Consider the following 18,777-nt stretch of genomic DNA (forward strand, 5'->3'; position numbering starts at 1 on the left):
GTATGAAATAGTTGTAAACGTGTAAACCTGTACAGGAATGTCATGGTAAACCAGCCTAAACTTTATTTAGGTTTTCAGACGTGCATTATATACATTTCGATAACAGGCCCTCAATGAGTTACCTTGTCAGTATGTGTAAAAACGACGTGTTGACATGTAAACTAAATACACTTCTATTTACATTTCTATTTCGTGTATTGTGTAAATGCTTACTTGTACTTTTGCTCTGAACTCAGTAGACCTCCACCCTTTGTGTTAACATACGTGCTCAAATGTATCTTGCTGTTGGGTAATGGAAATATATTCTCATGAGTATTTTATATTCTTATAAGATAGAACTGTTTTACAACTTGTTGTGAAACAAACCATCATAAGCTTGCATCATGTAACTTGTGATCCATGCAGCTGACTGCCTGCACACACATATCCTCTTCTTCTCTGTGTTGGATAACAAGTACCTATTGTACATGTACATGCTCTGGATACAACGTATGTGTGTGTCTGTTGTTACACAGATAAAGCACTTATTTTACTTCTGTTTGATGATATTCTATATTTCAGTTCAAACTATTTCCACCACAATCCTCATGTTTATTCTCAGACATCCAACTTGGTGCAGATCTTTTGCCACATTCTTTAGAACAGTGTGTTTTCTGACCTGTGTGAATCTGCATCAGCATTCATAACTTCTTGCATTTGCTTATGCCTGTCTTGACTCTTGCCTAAATATTGGAGTAACTTATTCTTCTTTCTTTCATACGAAACTACTTCCCTCTTGACAGCAAATACTGTACAGTTACAAAATTTACAGAAATAGGCTATAATTAAATATCACAATATGATTGCAATAATTCAGATTATTCTTACTACACATTTATTGTACATCCATGTCTAACAGCCACAGTATTGTTCCTTCTCGGTTTCCCTCTAAACACAGATATCTGATCACTATATAATATGTATCAAAGATTTTGTGTGATAAGCTTTCAAATAGTAGTTTCCACATTCATGGTGTATAGTTAATATGTCCTACTTTGCATTGCATGTGTAACAGATATATGGATGTGAGCATTGTTTCTCCTCATGTCACCATAACAGTGATGAGTGCTGGATTTTGGTTTGATTTCAAAGAAATTTAAAACATTACACTTGTTTGTTCGCTGAGGTATTACTGTTGTCTGAAACATTAAAGGGGCAACTGTGAACATTAAATATAATGTACATCTTTTATTCTCATATGAATATAATACAGCCACATTGGACACTGCTAGTTGCAAATAGATATGCATTTTTTACATGTTAAAGTGCAGTGCAGTATATACAAAGTATATATAACCTCAATTAGCTGAGATGCATCCTGGGATGTTTACAGTTGAAACCGAAAGAGGTAAATCCACACGGAATCCCAGAAGGCAAACTACTGCCGCAGCGCTGCATCTCTATATTTAAGGTCGATACACTTGGTGACATCTGAAGGAGCACACCTGCTGTGATGTCACTGACTGGGGCCTGAACAGCAACAGCATTGGAAGTTTTAAGAGCAGTGCAAAGCTTCTTTCTTTATTTTAAGAAACAACTAGGAAGCGCTTACTTTGATTAGGAGTCATGGTGAAAACTCTGAACACGTAAATGAAACATTTCCAGTTATGAATAAATCACATTACTATTTCATGTTTGCTTTATCACATAGGAGCTGCCGTTTGTGTGTTACAGGTCAGTTTAACCAATCAAGAGCCAGGTGATATCAATCAAAACAAATTCAATATCAGTGAAAAGTACACAACCTCTGAACTGGCTATGCTGTTCTTATCTAATATCTCGTAAGATGCAACATGTTACTGCTCCATGTCATTATCATTCTGCAGTGATTTCATTGCAAGGCCCCACAGAGTTACACTGGAGATAAACGGGCCTTCAGTGGACCTGTAGGAGCCACTGTTGGGCCTGCTAGAAGAAGTGAGGGAACTGCAGTGATTGTCTGTGGGAGGGAGGTAGGGCCTCCCCACCCCTCCTCTGCCCATCTCCATCGACATATTCCCATTCTCCACATACGGACCGTACACAACCTCCGGAGACATGTGGGGTTTGGAAAGCTTCATGTGGTCTGTGGCTGTCGGGGCTGCACCTCTCTCCTGGTGGTTGGAGGAGAGGAGGTGATGGGGTACCAGCAAGCGCACGTCAGGAAGGGGGGTGGGGGTAGAAGCCGGGCTGAGGTGCATGCTGGGAGGTGGAGTCTCTATACGTGGTGGTGAAGTAGTAGTCAGTGAGGGTTTCTCTAACCCTGCATGGGGCATCATGCCGGGGTAATGCTGCTCACTGGTTGCGGCAGGAGGTTTACTGTGGCTGGCGGGTTTGGGGAACGCGGCCACTCCATCTGAGCTACAAGGTGGGTCAGAGGTGTCTGTAGCGGGGCTGTCTGCTGGAGCCCCCTTGCAGTGCATGTTGCTGTGTCTCCTCAACATGGCAGAGCGGGTAAAGCTCTTTCCACAGGCGTTGCAGATGTAGGGTTTCTCACCAGTGTGCGACCGTATGTGACGCTGCAGGTCCCCTGAGCCAATGAAGCATTTCCCTAAAATAATTAAGAACACATATTGAGTGTGAAACACGGTGCAGACATGAGTCTATACTGAATTTTAAAAAAAGAAATCTATATTTTTTAAAACTGATTAACTTTTACAGGGTGTGTTCACAACATGACTCAAGCATGTTCATGTTTTGGGAAAAAATCATTATAATTTAATAAAGCCCTAAGTGATGTCATCAAAATGCTTGTTATGGCCAACCAATAGTCCAGCACCCGAAAATATGCAGATTGCAGTCACATGAGATAAAGAGGAGCAGAACATTTAGAGACTAGAGCTAAATATTTGCAGATCAATTTCCAGTGAACTGACTAATTATTTCCTAGAATAGTGTTTTATACAACTATGTCTACAGTGTAATCAATGTGAATAAGACTTTCAACACTATAGCCGCTGATCTTTACCACATGTGGCACAGCTGTGTGGTTTTTCGCCAGCGTGACGGGCCTTGTGCTTCAGAAGCTTCCTGTGCGTGTTGAAGGATTTTCCGCACTGGTCACATGTGAATGTCTTGTCTGTGGTGTGAGTCCTCTTGTGTTCCTTGAGATTGCTCAAGTTGTTAAATCCTGGAGGTACAAGACAAGCACAATGAAAAAATAAAAAATCAAAATAAATAAATCACCAGTCTACACAAAATATGTCACAATTCTCCAACTGAGTCTGTGAACTAAGAAGCTCACACTACTGTCAATACTTGATAAAGGTTCAACTTAAGAAAGAGGACATTAGGTCTACATATAGATGGATAAAGGAAATAATGAAGATAATTGCTTCAGTCGAGAGCAGTAATTTACCTCGACCACATATATCACACAGATGTGGCTTCTCTCCTGTGTGGACCACTTTGTGACGATGGACATCCCCTGATGCAGTAAAGCTGGAAAACACAGATGATCATAGGCAACTGTAGAGACTATTATATATTATATTACAGGGATGTGTCATACAGGGACACTATCATATCACTGGGGCCTAAACTATAATCTATTGTAATTGGTTAATTAGTCCAGTATAGCCCCAATTTCTTAATTATTGCCCAAATGTTATTGGTATGCCTGAAATCAAGTCAAGCTTTTGTAAACTAGTCATGAGTAAGTAGTAATTTGCAATAAGTAAAGGAAGACACACAGACATACAATACACAACAAAGTGACAAAAACAACGTATACAGGGAGGAGGTGAATGACCAAAAATGTAAATGAGGAAAGTGCACACATAGAAGGTACCATACCTTTTACCACATAACTCACAGATGTACGGTTTCTCTCCAGAATGTCGCCGCAAATGTGTCTGTAAATTTCCAGCCTGTAAAAAAAAAAAAAAAAAAGAATCTGTTAGACATCTCAATTTATTATTCTCATCTAAGAATAACTCTGGAAAATCAGAATAATACACCAGACGTTACCTGTGAGAAGTATCTCCCACAAATATTACACTGGAAGGGCTTCTCACCTGCAGAAAAGAATATATGTAGGTTTGCTTCTGACTATTTTTACAATTATTACGGAAACATGTCACTGTATACCATGTGTGATTATAAGGTCAATTGAATCAGTAAATACCGGTATGTGAGCGCTTGTGCAGCTCCAGATTGCTCGGGTGTTTGAAGATCTTCCCACACACCTCACAACAATACTGCTTGTTTCCTATCTGCTGCGGTGGCTCTGGCAAAGTTTTCAGATTTTGCTCTTCTTGGTTCACAGGTGTTGGACTGGGAAGTTGCGTGTCTGTCACCATCTCTGTAACCTGCTCTCTGTCTGAGTTAAGGCCCTCAACGGGAGCTTCTGAAGCTTCAGTCTGGACCACAGACTCTGCTTGATGACTCTCTTTGGGACAGCTGAGGACGGGTTCACTCACTGATTCAGCAAACATCTCCTCCAATTCCTTCTGCGATCGGAGGTAGTTGTATTTCTTCAGGTATACAGCCTTCTTTGGGCGCACTGGCTTGTTGAGCATGGAGTCTGCTGAGTTAGCGTTGGGGGTGTTTAAATTATCTGAGGGTGTTAAAGAAGAGACGGGGTTCTTTACGACTGCCACAGATGTGCAGGGAGGATTGGGCTGAACTGTGTTTCCTGAGCATACAGGAGTGGGGCTGACCCCGAGCTGACACGGCTGCTCTTCCACCAGCACCAACGGGCACGGGCCTTGATTTAAGGCTGCACTATTGGTCTCAAGTGCACTTTGTTTGAAGTACTGCTTACTATAGAAGTTACGGAGCTTGTAGCCATGGACAAGCTGTTTTTCTACAGGTGCTGGAGCGCTGCTAGCTGTGTCACAGTTCGAGGTGCTATTAGGCACAGAAAAAGGCAACCTTTTGGTGTGGTCCACATCACTACTGAAGCCAGGCTTCTGGGTTTCAGAGGGACAGTGGAGGTCAACATCATGAGGAAGACTACTGCTCCCCAAGAGGCAGTCATGCTCAGAACTCAGCATGCCCGGAAGAGAAAACGATGTGATTTCCACTGGTGGAGGACAAGGCTTGAGGAAAGCATTACACATGCTCTGAACATTTGGAACCTGCAAACACTGAGCAATGTCCAGGAGTGCTTGCACATTATCTTGGTTGATGTCAAGATGGGAGGTGTACATGTAGTCCAATATTTGGCCGATGCCACTGACATCCTGGATGACCAAGTTGAACACCTCATTCTTCTGACTGGGGGAATTTTGGAATAATGACCTGGAAAGATCAAAGCAGCATTTTTAGCATTAACAGCGGTGTATGCTACGTGATAAGGATGGAAATATGCCACAGATTCACTGACATGTCACTCCATTATAAAAAATAATTGCATAAAAGCACCTGAAATAGGAGCTGAAAGCAGCCAGGACATTCTTGTGGGCTTTGAAGCAGACACCTTTGACCACCAGCATGCAGTCACAGAGCAGACCCTGAATCCTCTGCTCCTGGAGCTGCTGCAGGAGGTACGAGCTGTGGCTGGACAGGGTGTCCATGGTCAATCAGCTGCTGAATCACCCAGCTCCAACTTCTCCATCAAAATCATAATTTCTCTGGTTAGCGTGTCCTTGAAATGTCACCAAATAAAAAGTGACGCAAGCGATGCCTTTTTCTTTTTGAAATGATAACATTCAAAAATAGATAATCCAACAACCGCGCAGCCTCCGGCGTGTCTCTCCTACGAGACCACCCATGCAAAAATTTGGACGAAAACGGCTAACAAGCTAACTGCAATGCTATGCTAACCACGTACGACATTGAGCAGTGTGAGCCGGTGCAGCACCAGATCCCCAAATAATTACATTTACAAACGAGAATAAAAGCCTTAAATGTCGTTTGCGGAGTAAAGTTTGCTAGAAACATGAATCCAAACCTACGTTTGATAAGTCCACCTTTTATGTGGATGATAGGTCACTTTATCCAGCATCAACACGTCACCTCACTTCCTGATGCAACCCGTATTTCGTTCCGCCTAAAAATGAAGCAGATGACATAGAAGGATTATTTTGAGACTTTCAGTCTATGATTTAATATACTAACACGTGTCAAATGTGTTTAACTAGCTGCAATGTAGCTCTTAATTATAGAAATAAACGTTGGACAATATTAATTTCACACTGGTCGGAACATCTCTCACCTTGTATTTTACACGGAAGACTATTAATGTTGTTCATGGTGTGATCACGTGTGTTTTGAAAACTTCCCACGAACGGGAACAGAACAGGCGGTTTGTAGCATTCAGCTCGAGGCTCACAACATCTGTACGCTTTGATAAACATCAGCTTCTAGTTCTTAGAAGAGCGTCTCTACCTTTCGTTGGCTAACGTTAGCTCGTACCAGCGCTGTGGACAGTCGGGTCTCGCTTTCGCGTGAGGATTGCACCGGTTTCGGTTTGACGTATACGTTGGTACCGTTAGCATTATCTGTGTTAGCACATTCGGTTAAATAAAAAAATAATCAATACAGTGTAGTCAAGCAAAACGTGTTCGTTAAAATGGTGTTCTTCACTTGCAACGGCTGTGGCGAATCCCTGAAAAAAGCCCAGGTTGATAAACACGTGGGCATGTGCCGGGGATGCCAGGTCCTCTCCTGCATCGATTGTGGAAAAGATTTCTGGTAATGTCCGAGCGTCTAATGTGGTCTCATTTTCGGTTTACTCTCGCTAATGTTGTCTTTTAAAGCCCACGTAGCGTCATTCCCCCAATCTCAGTGTGTTAAATGGTGTCTCTCTGTACGTGTTGAACAGGGGTGATGACTACAAGAACCACGTTAAATGTATCAGTGAAGACCAGAAGTATGGAGGCAAAGGCTACGAGGCTAAGTCAAACAAAGGAGATGTGAAACAGCAGCAGTGGCTCCAGGTAAAATGGAGGGAAACTATAACCATCACTGTCTACTGTCTGTATTGGTGTTTTTTTATTTTGCTTCTAACTTGATGAATCCTCTCCTGAAGAGAGTCCAAGACGCCATGAACAAACCTGGAGTCAGTGCAAAGCTAAAGGGTGTGCTCCAACAAGTCAGTTCATATGGTAATGTCCCAAGAAAGAAGGCTAAGTTCCAGGTTAGTAATACTTACCAATAATGTTGTTTTATTAACCACACTGTGGCTTGCCTGCGTTTACTAATCCATATCTATTTTTGGTCTCTTCCTCAGAACTGGATGAGAAACAGTCTTAAAATAGCCAACACCAGCCTTCATGATGAAGTGTGGGACATCTTCGCTGTAGCTGACAGTGTAAGCTACGCTGCTTAAAGGTTACTTTTGTTGTTTGTTTGGCTGTTCCCTTATGCACATTGTCACTGTCTGTCAGCATACATCAAAGTGAACGAGTTTTTAGTTTTAAGTTCAAATCCAAAGTGATGAAATGCAATAGTTAGAGTTTTCCAGTGGCCCTGAAGTGTCATTAGAAACATGCTACAGGGATTTACTTTATCTCACATAGATGATATAACATTTAGGTTATCATGTATGTGGTTTTCCTTATACTATCTGGTTGTAATACATTTAGTCATGGAAAGAAAATGGGAAGTTCCTTCAATATCCCAACTGACTTTCATTACTCACCTATATTCCGACAGCCTCCCGAGGCCCCCCAGGGGACTAAAGAAGCCGAGCACACAGTCGCTGAAGTCAAAGCGGATTCTAATGGAAATGAAAATGAAGACGGTGAGAAGAAGAAGAAACTGAACAAACGCCAGCGCAAAGAGGCCCGTCAGCAGAAGAATGGGAAGGTTGCGAAAGGTGCAGATAAGGCGGTTGCACAAGAGCCAGGAGAAGGCAAGAAGAAGAAAAAGGACAGAAAGAGGAAGCACGGCTCTGAGGAAGACGACGATGAAGAGCAGAACGGTGCCGATGAAGAGACATCCAGCAAGAAGTCAAAGACGGGTACGGTGTTTTATAAAAATCATTTTTTTTTATTCTTCCAGTGTTATATGATCCGTTTTTTTAGCATATTTGAATGAATCCTGATATATTAGAACGTCTGTTTTATTGCTGTGTGCTCTTGTGTTTGAAAGTATATTTAACTATTTAGTTTTTTCTTTCTGTCTTTCAGTTGACCAAGAGGCTGATTTCACTTCAGAGGATCTAGAAGTTCCCAAAGGTAATGTGGTTCCCGACATGACTTTGACTGACTTCTTTCAGAAATTAAATGATGTAAAATAGAAAAGGCCACCAGGGGTCAGTGTTGCTTCTTTTGATAACGGGGAAGAACCAAAGCTAATTTAAGTAATAATAAATCTCTGATTAACTTGCAGGCAAATTCAACTGGAAAGGAAATATCAAAGCAGTACTGAGAGATGCAGCTGACCAGGAACTGCCAGTAAAGAGACTTAGGAAGAAGGTGAGTCATGGAGTGTTTTAATACAATTGACTTCTAATCCCAGCAGCATCGTGTTCTTCTAAGTATTACAGTAGTACTTATACACATGGATCACGATAGGCAAATGATTATACCATTATTTTCCGTTCTCTTTATTTCTCATGCAGATTATCATGTAATTATCATTTGTGTGTTTATTACACTAATAAAAAGTAGTGAAACCATTTAACAATATAGAATCAGAATCAGCTTTATTGGCCATGTGTGCTTACGCATACATGGAATTTGTCTCCGGTTTCCACTCCGCTCTCAATGTACAAACACAATGTACAAACACAAATTTACAATAAACAAGAAAAATATATGTGTAAAGAATCAAAAAGGGCAGCAAAAATAAGTAGAACGGGTGTAGGTATAAACATTTAGCTATAATACAAGTATAAATATATATCCAAGAGAAGAAAAAGTGTATGTATGTATGTATGTATGTATGTATGTATGTATGTATGTATGTATGTATGTATGTATATGAACATCAACCTACAGACAATGGCATGAGTTGTAAGTGGTGGTAATAGTGTAGTATAACCTATTTATTGTTCATGAGCATGACGGCCAGTGGAAAGAAGCTGTTCCTGTGTCTGGTGGTCTTGGCGTACAGAGCCCTGTAGCGCCTACCAGAGGGGAGGAGTTGGAACAGCTTGTGTCCAGGGTGTGAGGGGTCTGCAGTGATCTTTCCTGCACGTTTCCTGACTCTGGAGGTGAACATGTCCAGGATGGAGGGCAGGCTGGAACCAATGATCCTCTCTGCAGACCTAACAATCCGTTGCAGTCTGTTTCTGTCCTGTTTGGTGGCCGATCCAAACCACACAGTGATGGAAGAACAGAGAACAGACTGGATGATGGCTGAGTAGAAAAGAATCAGCAGTTCCTGAGGCAGGTTGAACTTCCTGAGCTGGCGCAGAAAGTACAACCTCTGCTGGGCCTTTGTCCTGATGGAGTCGATGTTGGGAGCCCACTTCAGGTCCCGGGAGATTGTGGATCCCAGAAACTTGAAGGTCTCCACAGCAGACACAGTGTTGTTGAGTATGGTGAGGGGGGGCAGTGATGGGGGGAGCCTCCTGAAGTCCACTGTCATCTCCACAGTCTTGAGCTTGTTCAGCTCCAGGTTGTTCTGACCACACCAGAGGACCAGCCGTTCAGCCTCCCGTCTGTACGCAGACTCATCACCGTCCCTGATGAGGCCGATGACCGTTGTGTCGTCTGCGAACTTCAGGAGTTTGACCGTAGGGTCCTCTGAGGTGCAGTCGTTGGTGTAGAGGGAGAAGAGCAGTGGGGAGAGCACACATCCCTGGGGGGCGCCAGTGCTGATGGTCCGGGTGCTGGATGTGATTTTTCCCAGCCTCACCTGCTGCGTCCTATCAGTCAGGAAGTTTGTGATCCACTGACAGGTGGAGGCTGGCACAGTGAGCTGGGAGAGTTTGGATTTGAGTATTGCTGGGATGATGGTGTTGAACGCGGAGCTGAAGTCCACGAACAGGACCCTTGCATATGTCCCTGGGGAGTCGAGGTGTTGCAGCATGTAATGCAGTCCCATGTTGACTGCATCATCCACCGACCTGTTTGCACGGTAGGCAAACTGCAGGGGATCCAGCAGGGGTCCTGTGATGTTCTTCAGATGGGTCAATACCAGTCTTTCAAAGGATTTCATGACCACAGACGTCAGGGCGACGGGCCTGTAGTCATTTAATCCTGTGATGGAGGAGTTCTTGGGGACCGGGATGATCGTGCAGCGTTTGAAGCAGGAGGGGACTTTACACAGCTCCAGTGATCGGTTGAAGATCTTTGTGAAGATGGGGGCCAGCTGGTCAGCACAGACTTTCAGGCAGGAGGGAGACACACCGTCTGGGCCTGGTGCCTTCCTGATCTTCTGTCTGTAGTATAGCTGTTTCAAACGCACAAATCAAATGACTGTACTGTGTTTAATTGTGTTTACAGTATTTGAAATAAAGCATAATGTAGTACAAATTCTAATTAGGCTATAGTCTAAAAATGGTAACGTCAGTAGTGCAAATAGGCTTCCAAGCCACAGCTTGGCGCTGGTTTCAGTGCATTTCAAAAAATTGAATAGGCCTGAATATAAACTGTAGGCTATAAATGCCGACCTGGTAGCAGAGTTTAAAAATAAAAGTACCTCTAAAATACTGAATTTTCATATGTTGTTTCTGAAGATGTTAAAAAGCTTTTTTTTCTTCTCTTTTACAGGTTGTGGCAGCGTACTACTCTTTCACTGGTGATAGTAATTTCAAAAAAGAGGAGGAGGTGCTTGCACTTTTCAACAAGAAGATCAACAGCAATCCCAAATTTCGAGTCTTGAAAGAAAGAGTTAGACTTGTAAAGTAGACGTGTTTATCGCCCCCGTCTGGCATGAAACGTATGTTATTCATAGACTTTTGAAATTTAAATGCCCCATGTAGTTGTCTGCCGTCCTCCCTTGGATGTTTTTGTACAGATGACCTGATCTCGAAGATTAAATAATTTTATAACTGAATTACATGTCCTGTTCCCGTTCAGTAGCTTCACTGATTGCAGTGGCCTCGTCAGCAGAAGGAAGACTTTTTTTTTTTTTTACACATCGCCTCACAACGTGTCCGTATTGTTTTATGTATGAAATGATAATTGTGATAGACGGCTGCTCTGTTCCACATTTCAAGCCCACGGTAAGGCTGGGAAATGGCACTTTATCTGTGGGATTGGATGTTGGAGTGGGGGAAGGGAAATAGGAGAGGTGCACCTCAGGTGAATTTGACTCTCACACGGGACGAAGCTAATGCACATTCCTCGGCACCCCGAACGGGGTTCACTTGGCCAGGTACACAGAAGCTCCATAGAACCAAGACGCTTGGTGTCAGCCTCGGGTGAAGTTTTTATGCTGTCTGATTTTCCACCGCTAGAATGAGCAGCCCCTTTACCCTGTGTACACACACACACACACACAGAGACAGAGGAGGAAATCTGCCCACCTTTATGAAGCTCTGCTAATCCCAGCAGGTTTAACACTGATGCTCATTCATCACACTGCTTACTTGTAATTGTATATTACATACTTTGGGTATTAGTCAAGCTGTTACTCAAGTTTTCCGGTATTAAAATAGTGTTTTCTTGTCCAGTGTGACTCAATATTGCTCAATGCTTTTGTTTGAATCCAGACCCCACAGGATACTCCAGAACTGAAACTAAGCCTGTCTTTGCTGTGGCAGAACAGATATCTGATCGACATTTTATGTGTGCCATTTGATATTGCAGGATTAACTGTGTGGCCATGTGTTTTTATGGGGCAGTTTCACTAAAATTTGTTCTCTTGGTGGCAGTCATAACTATCTGAACAATGCCATTTTTATTTGTTTCCCTTGGGTATTGAAGTGAGTGCCATTTCTGAAAGAAGAAACTGTTTTCTCTTCAAGATGAAATGTTGAAGTCCTTGATGTCCTAAGTAATAAAACACTGCTCGTTTCAATACAGTCAGAAGTTTTTCCACTAAAGCCTTTATGATCCTAAGACTCTTCTCTACTCGTCTCATAGTTGCAGTTCATTTTAGCATTCATCATTTTCTCTCTCTTGTTTCACATAAAGCACTGTACAGCGGTGAGTACACCTTGTACTATCGTAAGGAGGTGGTAAACATGGCCAGGTATTTCTCCTTTTACTAATCCCCAGTGTAAAAACCAAAGTATGAGGTAACACTCTTATCTGGTGCATCTGCACGAGAATAATGAGTGCAAAGGAGCTCATGACCGTGTCACCGTTACCTGTTTGTGAACAAAACTCAACATGTTTTCCCAAAAGGCTTTTACCACATTAATATAAACACGGGTGGTTTATTATTAGTTACACCTCTTTCAGTATAACAATACTATCCAATGGTACAACAAATTACAGATGCCAAAAAATGATTCAGGACTGTTACTAAAAATGTATTTGTTTTAGATGTACCTTTTATAAGCTGGCATCAGAATGTATATTGTGACTGTTTGCTATAGAATAAGTGGTAGCAGCAAGTGTTACTCACTCAGTGTTTCTTCTCTGCAGGTGTCCAGTCTGTGCCAGATTGAAATTGAGAGTGAAATAGGACAACGGTATCAGTCGTGTCAGATTCTTGCCCGTGCGATGTAAAAGTATACATTCAAGATAAACGTTGAAACACAGCCAGCATTTTGCAAAGTTTTTGTCGGATGGGAACAAGTGTGTCCTGTTCATTCAAATATCCTCAGTTACCCCTTTGAGGGTGTTCTGGTTCGTGTCAAGATAGTCTTCGTGGAAAATGTTCTCAAACACATGGTTGTTCTTTATTCAAAGGATTGTCGTCGTGTTCTGTAGTAGGGTACAGATAATGAAATAATATTTACCTTTTGGCAAGTGCTAGATGTAACAAACATTCACTGCAATCATACTATAAATGTAGAGATTAGTGTATGCATCACAAGTCCTATATTGTTGGTCCCATAGAGTTTGCTATTGAATAACCTGCTTCTCTTAGCCAAGTTTTGTATTTATACATGTAAATGGGGGGAAATTAAACATTGTTTTATAAACTCACAATATATATATATATATATATATATATATATATATATATATATATATATATATATATATATATATATATATATATATATATATATAACACAAAGGGACCTTGTGGATGTCGGTTTATTAATTTCCACAAACAAAGACCAGAAAATAGAATACATAGATAATACACTGATCAATTAAATAAAATCAAATTTAAAGGATGGAAATATGCAATGTCCTAAAATGCACTCAAATGTAAAACATTTTGAAGACCTCCCTATGTACTTGGCATACTTATATATATACTTCTTATATATTTCTAATAAAGAACATTACTTTTTTGTTTGTTAAACTGATACGCTTTCGTTGTTTTTCTTTAGCTGTGCCTTGACATTTGTTAAACTGTTTTTATTCCTTATACCAAAAAGAACTACAGCTGTCGTTTACATGTGCGTCATATAAAAGCGACTCTGTCTAACAGGAAGTGCCTTCTAATCACTAGTCAGCCTTCAGCGCTAGTGCAAGTTAAAGATAGCATCAACACAATGCTTAACGACACTGAGTTTGCAACTTTGCGGAATAGATTTAAGAGAGATGCGGAGTTTCTTATGCAAACCACGACAAACGGGGACGAAGATGAAAAGAGTAAGCCCCAAAATGATTGTGTTGGCCAACACTGACTAGTTTTCTGTCAGAGCTAACAACCGTTAAGTGGTATATAATATATATATATATATATAGCTCTTGTTTAGACACTTGACACATTGTAACGTTAGCTGCGTGTCATATAAGGATAGCCTGACAGCTAACTTGAGCTAACAGTATTTGTAGGAAAGTAGCTATCTTTTATAGGTTCAATCTATTCAATGGCCAGTTTGTAACGTTAGACCACTTGCTAGACAATCTGTAGACCGCTTGCCATTTTGCCTTCACACAACTATGCTATTGGCTGTATGGTGGACAAACTCTGAGGCCTTCACTGGCAGAAACGCAACAATTCTTGATTGTTTTGACTGTGAGCAGCAAATGCTGTGCCAGCAACATAATACAGGGAAATCACTCCTACACTGTCTTCAATCTAAGGGCTGTCTCCTTGACAGTGTAAATTAATAGCTGTAATATAAGTAACAGGCAAAAGATGTATCAAGTGGTTAACCCTTTTTATTATTAATGGCTGCTTTTCCCCCCAGTTTACATACCGTCAGTGATCCTTCTGGCAAGACGACTTGGTCTAATATTATCTTGTATCCAAGATGGACCACCAGGAATAACGTATGTGTAGGTCAGCTACTTGTCTCGGGCATGAAGTTCATTGTGAACTCTGCACAGAGTAGACCTGCATGCTGAAGCAGTTCAGCAGCCAACAATGGGCTCTGATACGTTTAATCAACCAGTAAATTATAGAGATTAATACCTCTCTGAGATGTAAGATTATCTCAAAGATAGCTATCAGTTTCACCTCAAATGCTCCTTTTTCAAGGTTGGGGACTTGGCACATTCTGTTATAGCAAGAAAAAAACTCATATTTAGTTGTAAATTCTGTACCATACTGTAACACTTTTACTATCTCTTAGTATTTCATTTTACTGACTCATAAAGTGTTAGTGTTGAACAATTCTTTCAGACTGTAGCCACACTTCGGTGGGTAATAATTAAGTGCAATTTGCTATGAATCAAGTTGTTTTGTTCTGTAGTTCGATCTCTAAATGTAGACTCATGAATTGAAACACGTTCTTTTCTATTGCCATTCAGGTCGGGAGGAAAAAGATGCTAAACCTCTCCCTCGCATTAACAGACACTCCGTTTTCTGGCTCGTGGCATCTATAGGTGTGACCTACTATGTGGATTTCCTCCACAACATCATGGAGAATGATGACATCAAAAGGTGATTGAGTCAAGAGAAAGAATATATTTGCTGTGAATTGCTTGTACACATCATCATAGATAAAAATCATCATCATGGTACATGTTATCAATGAAACCCCTGGTGTCTGATAACACTTCAGGTCTTAAATGAGTCTTCCTCCTTTCAACCCCTGTTTTTTCAGTTGGTGGTTCAATGTGGGTCTGATACTCCTCGGGATCTGCCTGTCTCTGGCCATGTTTTGCATTGTGTACCTGGAGTGGTTCAAAGGCATCCAGCACTATGAACAAGAGTATCCTGCCATTCCTCCGATCACCACCGCAGCCTTTATCGCTGCATCTTGCAGGTAAAACGGCAACAACTAACTCTTTGAGACCAAAGAAAGTAGAACAGCATTAGATTTTTTTTTTCTACAGAACATTTGACTTCCTGTACCTCTCCTATTTAAATCTGCAATTGAAAATGATCTGCGCGCATGATTAGAAGTGAAATTATATCAGTTTACTGAACATATATGTCGTCCAATTAGGAACAAGAAATTACATTATTGAACACACCTGTGTGGGTGAGCATGGCTTGGAATATTTTAATGCATCTTAACGCAGTGTGAGGTGGGACCTTTACCGTTGCATATTTTCATTCAGCACCCATTCATTAACACACTATGGAATTGTCTGTGGTTGATGAGGGGCTGAGTATGGCAATAATAACTATGAATGGCTTCCTTGACATGCAAAGAATTCGACTACCGGACATAGTTTTTCCAAATAAGGTCCCATGGTGGTCTACTGAAAGGGGCGGGACTTTGCCTCTTAATTGCCTGTTTTACATTGACTGCCGGCTGACTCCTCACTCACTGCTCTTAACTGGCCCCCGGCCGGTTGGGGTCGCAAGTGATAACACAGCTGAGTACATCGCCGAGCGCTACTCTGCGCACGGAGACACAGTTTGCTCACTTTTATTGATTTGGATGGTTTTCCATGCCTTTTTTAATTGGGCATCAACCTGATTTTTCCACGCTTATTGTCGAGCTGTGTGCAGACACCTGCATAGATTCAAATGAGACACAATTTCATAAAAAGTTGTGTCGCTTAAATGGTTGATTGGAGTCACTGATTAGAAGACAGTGAGAAGCTGTCAAATGCAAAACTAGTTCATCAATAATGTATGACTCATCAACACTGATACTAATTCATATTGTGCATCTTTGTAAGCGTTGTTGTACTTTCCTTGCAGCCTAAACATGGCCCTGTGGCCAGTGTGGTCCTTCTTCACTCCATTCATCCTCTTCACACAGTTCATGGGTGTGGTCATGTTCATCTCTTTGCTTGGATGAATGTGACAGGTGAGGATAATGCTTTTTTTTTCTTTTTTTAAAGCTGTCATTTTGAGTTTCACAAAATGTCGTAATTGAATAAATAACTTTTATTTGGCCTTACATTGTGAAAGTGAAATATTTTAATACCAACGCTGAATAATCTGTACTTTACGTCATCTTGTTATCCACAATGTTGAGTTTGTCATGTCGATAGTTTTCCTCCATTACCTGCACATGTTTCTGAAGCAATGTTAAGTTTACAACTGAATCAACATACTGCATTGCACTGTAAGACAATTTATGCCAAAAACATTCCAGCACCAAAATGAAACACACACACTGACCATAATGTTATACGGCCACATTTTGAAACAACACATGCACTCAACAAAGCACCAAACATTTAAAACTTAATCAGCAACATGTCTTTTGAAACTTAAGATTGCATATATATATATATATATATATATATATATATATATATATATATATATATATATATATATAGCATGGTAGGATCACTGTGGTGTCGGTGAGAGTTTAACCGTTTATGATTTGTCACTGATGTGTTTCCCCAAAGAAACAATGATGACTGTGTCAATAGACTATGATGCATTGTGTTGTAGGAAAAGGTGTTCCTGAATGACAGTGGTTACTGATAACATTAACGATGGGTCGGCTCTGTTTTAAATGTGTTTCAGGAAGCTATGATATTGAGCCACCGTTCACAACACCAGGGGCCGTATTCACAAACGTTCTGAGAACTTAGCCTCAGCGTTTCAAGGAGTTTTAGCTAGGAGTGATTTAGAAAACTTCTCGGAGCAACTCAAGGAAGGGACGGCAACGTTTACCTTAGTGAGGAGGTGTGGTTGACCCTGTTGCTGTACGACACATTCTTTTAAAGACGTGTGATCGGTGGATCCCAAAGAAAAATGCACTCTGTGACCATGCAGAATGGATAGTGACATCAATAGGCCTATTATAGAATTCAGGCTCCATTTAGCCTTTTTTTTTAGTTTTAGTGTTTAATTTTTAGTACTTAAATCTATTTGATTTTTACAGGAGAAAAGGGCTCAGCTTTCATCCAGTTTATATACTGTAAGTAGCGGTGTTATTCGGCATGCAAGTCTATAAACCAGCAGACATTGTTGCATTTTTCCAGTTGCCAAATATCTTTGTGTTGTGATCACTTTCATTTCTGGTGTTTTAGCGTTGAGTGGGAGATGTGAGCGTATCTCTGATGAGATCAACCTCAAACATTACAGTAATACAATCTAGTGATTCATTCACTTACTGTCATTCAGCGTCTGTTTCTCTTTCCACCATTTCCTCCTCTGCTTAAGAAACTCTTTGAAAGCTTTATGAATACGGCCCCAGGACCCTGACACTCGAGCAAACAACTGGCTGTTTTTGTTGTTGTTTATAGTGTGCTATTTATTTCTTTGCTTTTCCTACAGTGACCCGTTAACATGTGCTGTGAAAATGGCCTTTTCTATTTAAATTATGTAAAATGTGTGTAAGCAATGGAATAAAGATGTTCCACCATTCATAACTCTTAATAAAAAAATAACAAACTGCTTTTTCATAAGCAGTTTGTGGTTCACAATGTTGACTGCTCATATTCTGTAAAATGTTTTTTTCTGAAATAAAGTTTATAACGAATTTCACTACTTGCTGTAAATGTTATTGCTTGACTAAGCATAACCTTGAACAAATCAATAATTTAAAAACATCCACACATATATAGAAGCTGCACTGATGCAGTCTCAGGTCCATCTGAGACTGCATCAGTGCATCTAAAACATCTAAATCCAAAATATTGGCAAAGCTTAACTTGGACCAAGATGACGCCTCAAAATGTATATAAAGTATGTGTATAAAATAATATTTAGAAAATCATTCTGATGTAGCAAAGCTTTTGCCTGTAACATTTTTATCTGAACTTTGGACCCCATGTACTGGATTTTAAAGGCTCGTTTGTCACTAAGATTTTTTTTATGTAATCATCACTTCTTAGTTTTTTTCAGTTTGACTTGTTTCTCCAGTGTGTTCATTACTGATGGTCAACATACATGCCGGTGGTGGAAGAAGTGTTCAGCTATTGACTTGAAAGGGTTATGATACACGTAAACATATCAGGCAGCATTTTAAATTTCCTTTCAGTGTCTTATTATTATAATACATGTTTACAGCTATGTTTAAATGTTTGGTGGGCTCTTAAATCTACAATATGGCACATTTTAAAAGATGACGTCACCTATTCTCTATTGGACGTAAGTACCTCAAATGTCTCTGCAGCTTTGAAAAATAAGCATTTGTTTTTAAAGATGATGAGAAAAAACTAATTTTTTTCTCAATCACTGATTGATTTGTCCTTAAACTGCACTCAGATTAAATTATGTTGTTTTGGGGGCGTTGGAGTGCAAACGACAGAGAGCTAATTTAAACACTTCCAGATTAAATCAAAAAATGTTTAGATTTAGTCAATCGCCCATGAAAGTTCCCAGATAATGAATAGATCTTACTCTTTTCCTTTGTTGGGCTGATTCTCAGTGATTAACAAATCAATACTCAGACATCAGCTGATGTGCTGTTAAGGGGTTTAATCATCTCTCCAACCCTCGTGACGCCACTGTGGAGTGTCCCTCGCTATATTAATG

General features: G+C 40.6%; 3 protein-coding genes across 3 annotated transcripts; 2 read left to right on the forward strand and 1 right to left on the reverse strand.

Moving 5' to 3' along the window:
* Nucleotides 1-1,315: 1,315 nt before the first annotated feature.
* On the reverse strand, nt 1,316-5,704 carry zbtb49 (zinc finger and BTB domain containing 49). The gene is made up of 7 exons (XM_079266214.1): nt 5,386-5,704; nt 4,145-5,262; nt 3,988-4,034; nt 3,814-3,887; nt 3,377-3,459; nt 2,987-3,148; nt 1,316-2,569 (listed from the first exon to the last, which is right to left on the reverse strand). Exons 1-7 carry the CDS (start codon nt 5,535-5,537, stop codon nt 1,836-1,838), a joined length of 2,370 nt encoding a protein of 789 aa, XP_079122340.1. The 5' UTR covers nt 5,538-5,704; the 3' UTR covers nt 1,316-1,835.
* A 553-nt stretch (nt 5,705-6,257) lies between these two features.
* Nucleotides 6,258-10,914, forward strand: lyar (Ly1 antibody reactive homolog (mouse)). The gene is made up of 8 exons (XM_079297027.1): nt 6,258-6,657; nt 6,788-6,902; nt 6,995-7,102; nt 7,196-7,276; nt 7,621-7,927; nt 8,097-8,144; nt 8,299-8,384; nt 10,629-10,914. Exons 1-8 carry the CDS (start codon nt 6,536-6,538, stop codon nt 10,764-10,766), a joined length of 1,005 nt encoding a protein of 334 aa, XP_079153153.1. The 5' UTR covers nt 6,258-6,535; the 3' UTR covers nt 10,767-10,914.
* Nucleotides 10,915-13,449: 2,535 nt separating this feature from the next.
* tmem128 (transmembrane protein 128) lies at nt 13,450-17,784 on the forward strand. The gene is made up of 5 exons (XM_079266300.1): nt 13,450-13,580; nt 14,688-14,820; nt 14,984-15,145; nt 16,036-16,144; nt 17,461-17,784. The coding sequence occupies exons 1-4, from the start codon at nt 13,481-13,483 to the stop codon at nt 16,133-16,135; spliced, it is 495 nt and encodes a 164-aa protein (XP_079122426.1). The 5' UTR covers nt 13,450-13,480; the 3' UTR covers nt 16,136-16,144; nt 17,461-17,784.
* Nucleotides 17,785-18,777: the final 993 nt, after the last annotated feature.

Source organism: Melanostigma gelatinosum (assembly GCF_949748355.1).
Source record: "Melanostigma gelatinosum genome assembly, chromosome: 3".
NCBI lineage: Eukaryota > Metazoa > Chordata > Actinopteri > Perciformes > Zoarcidae > Melanostigma > Melanostigma gelatinosum.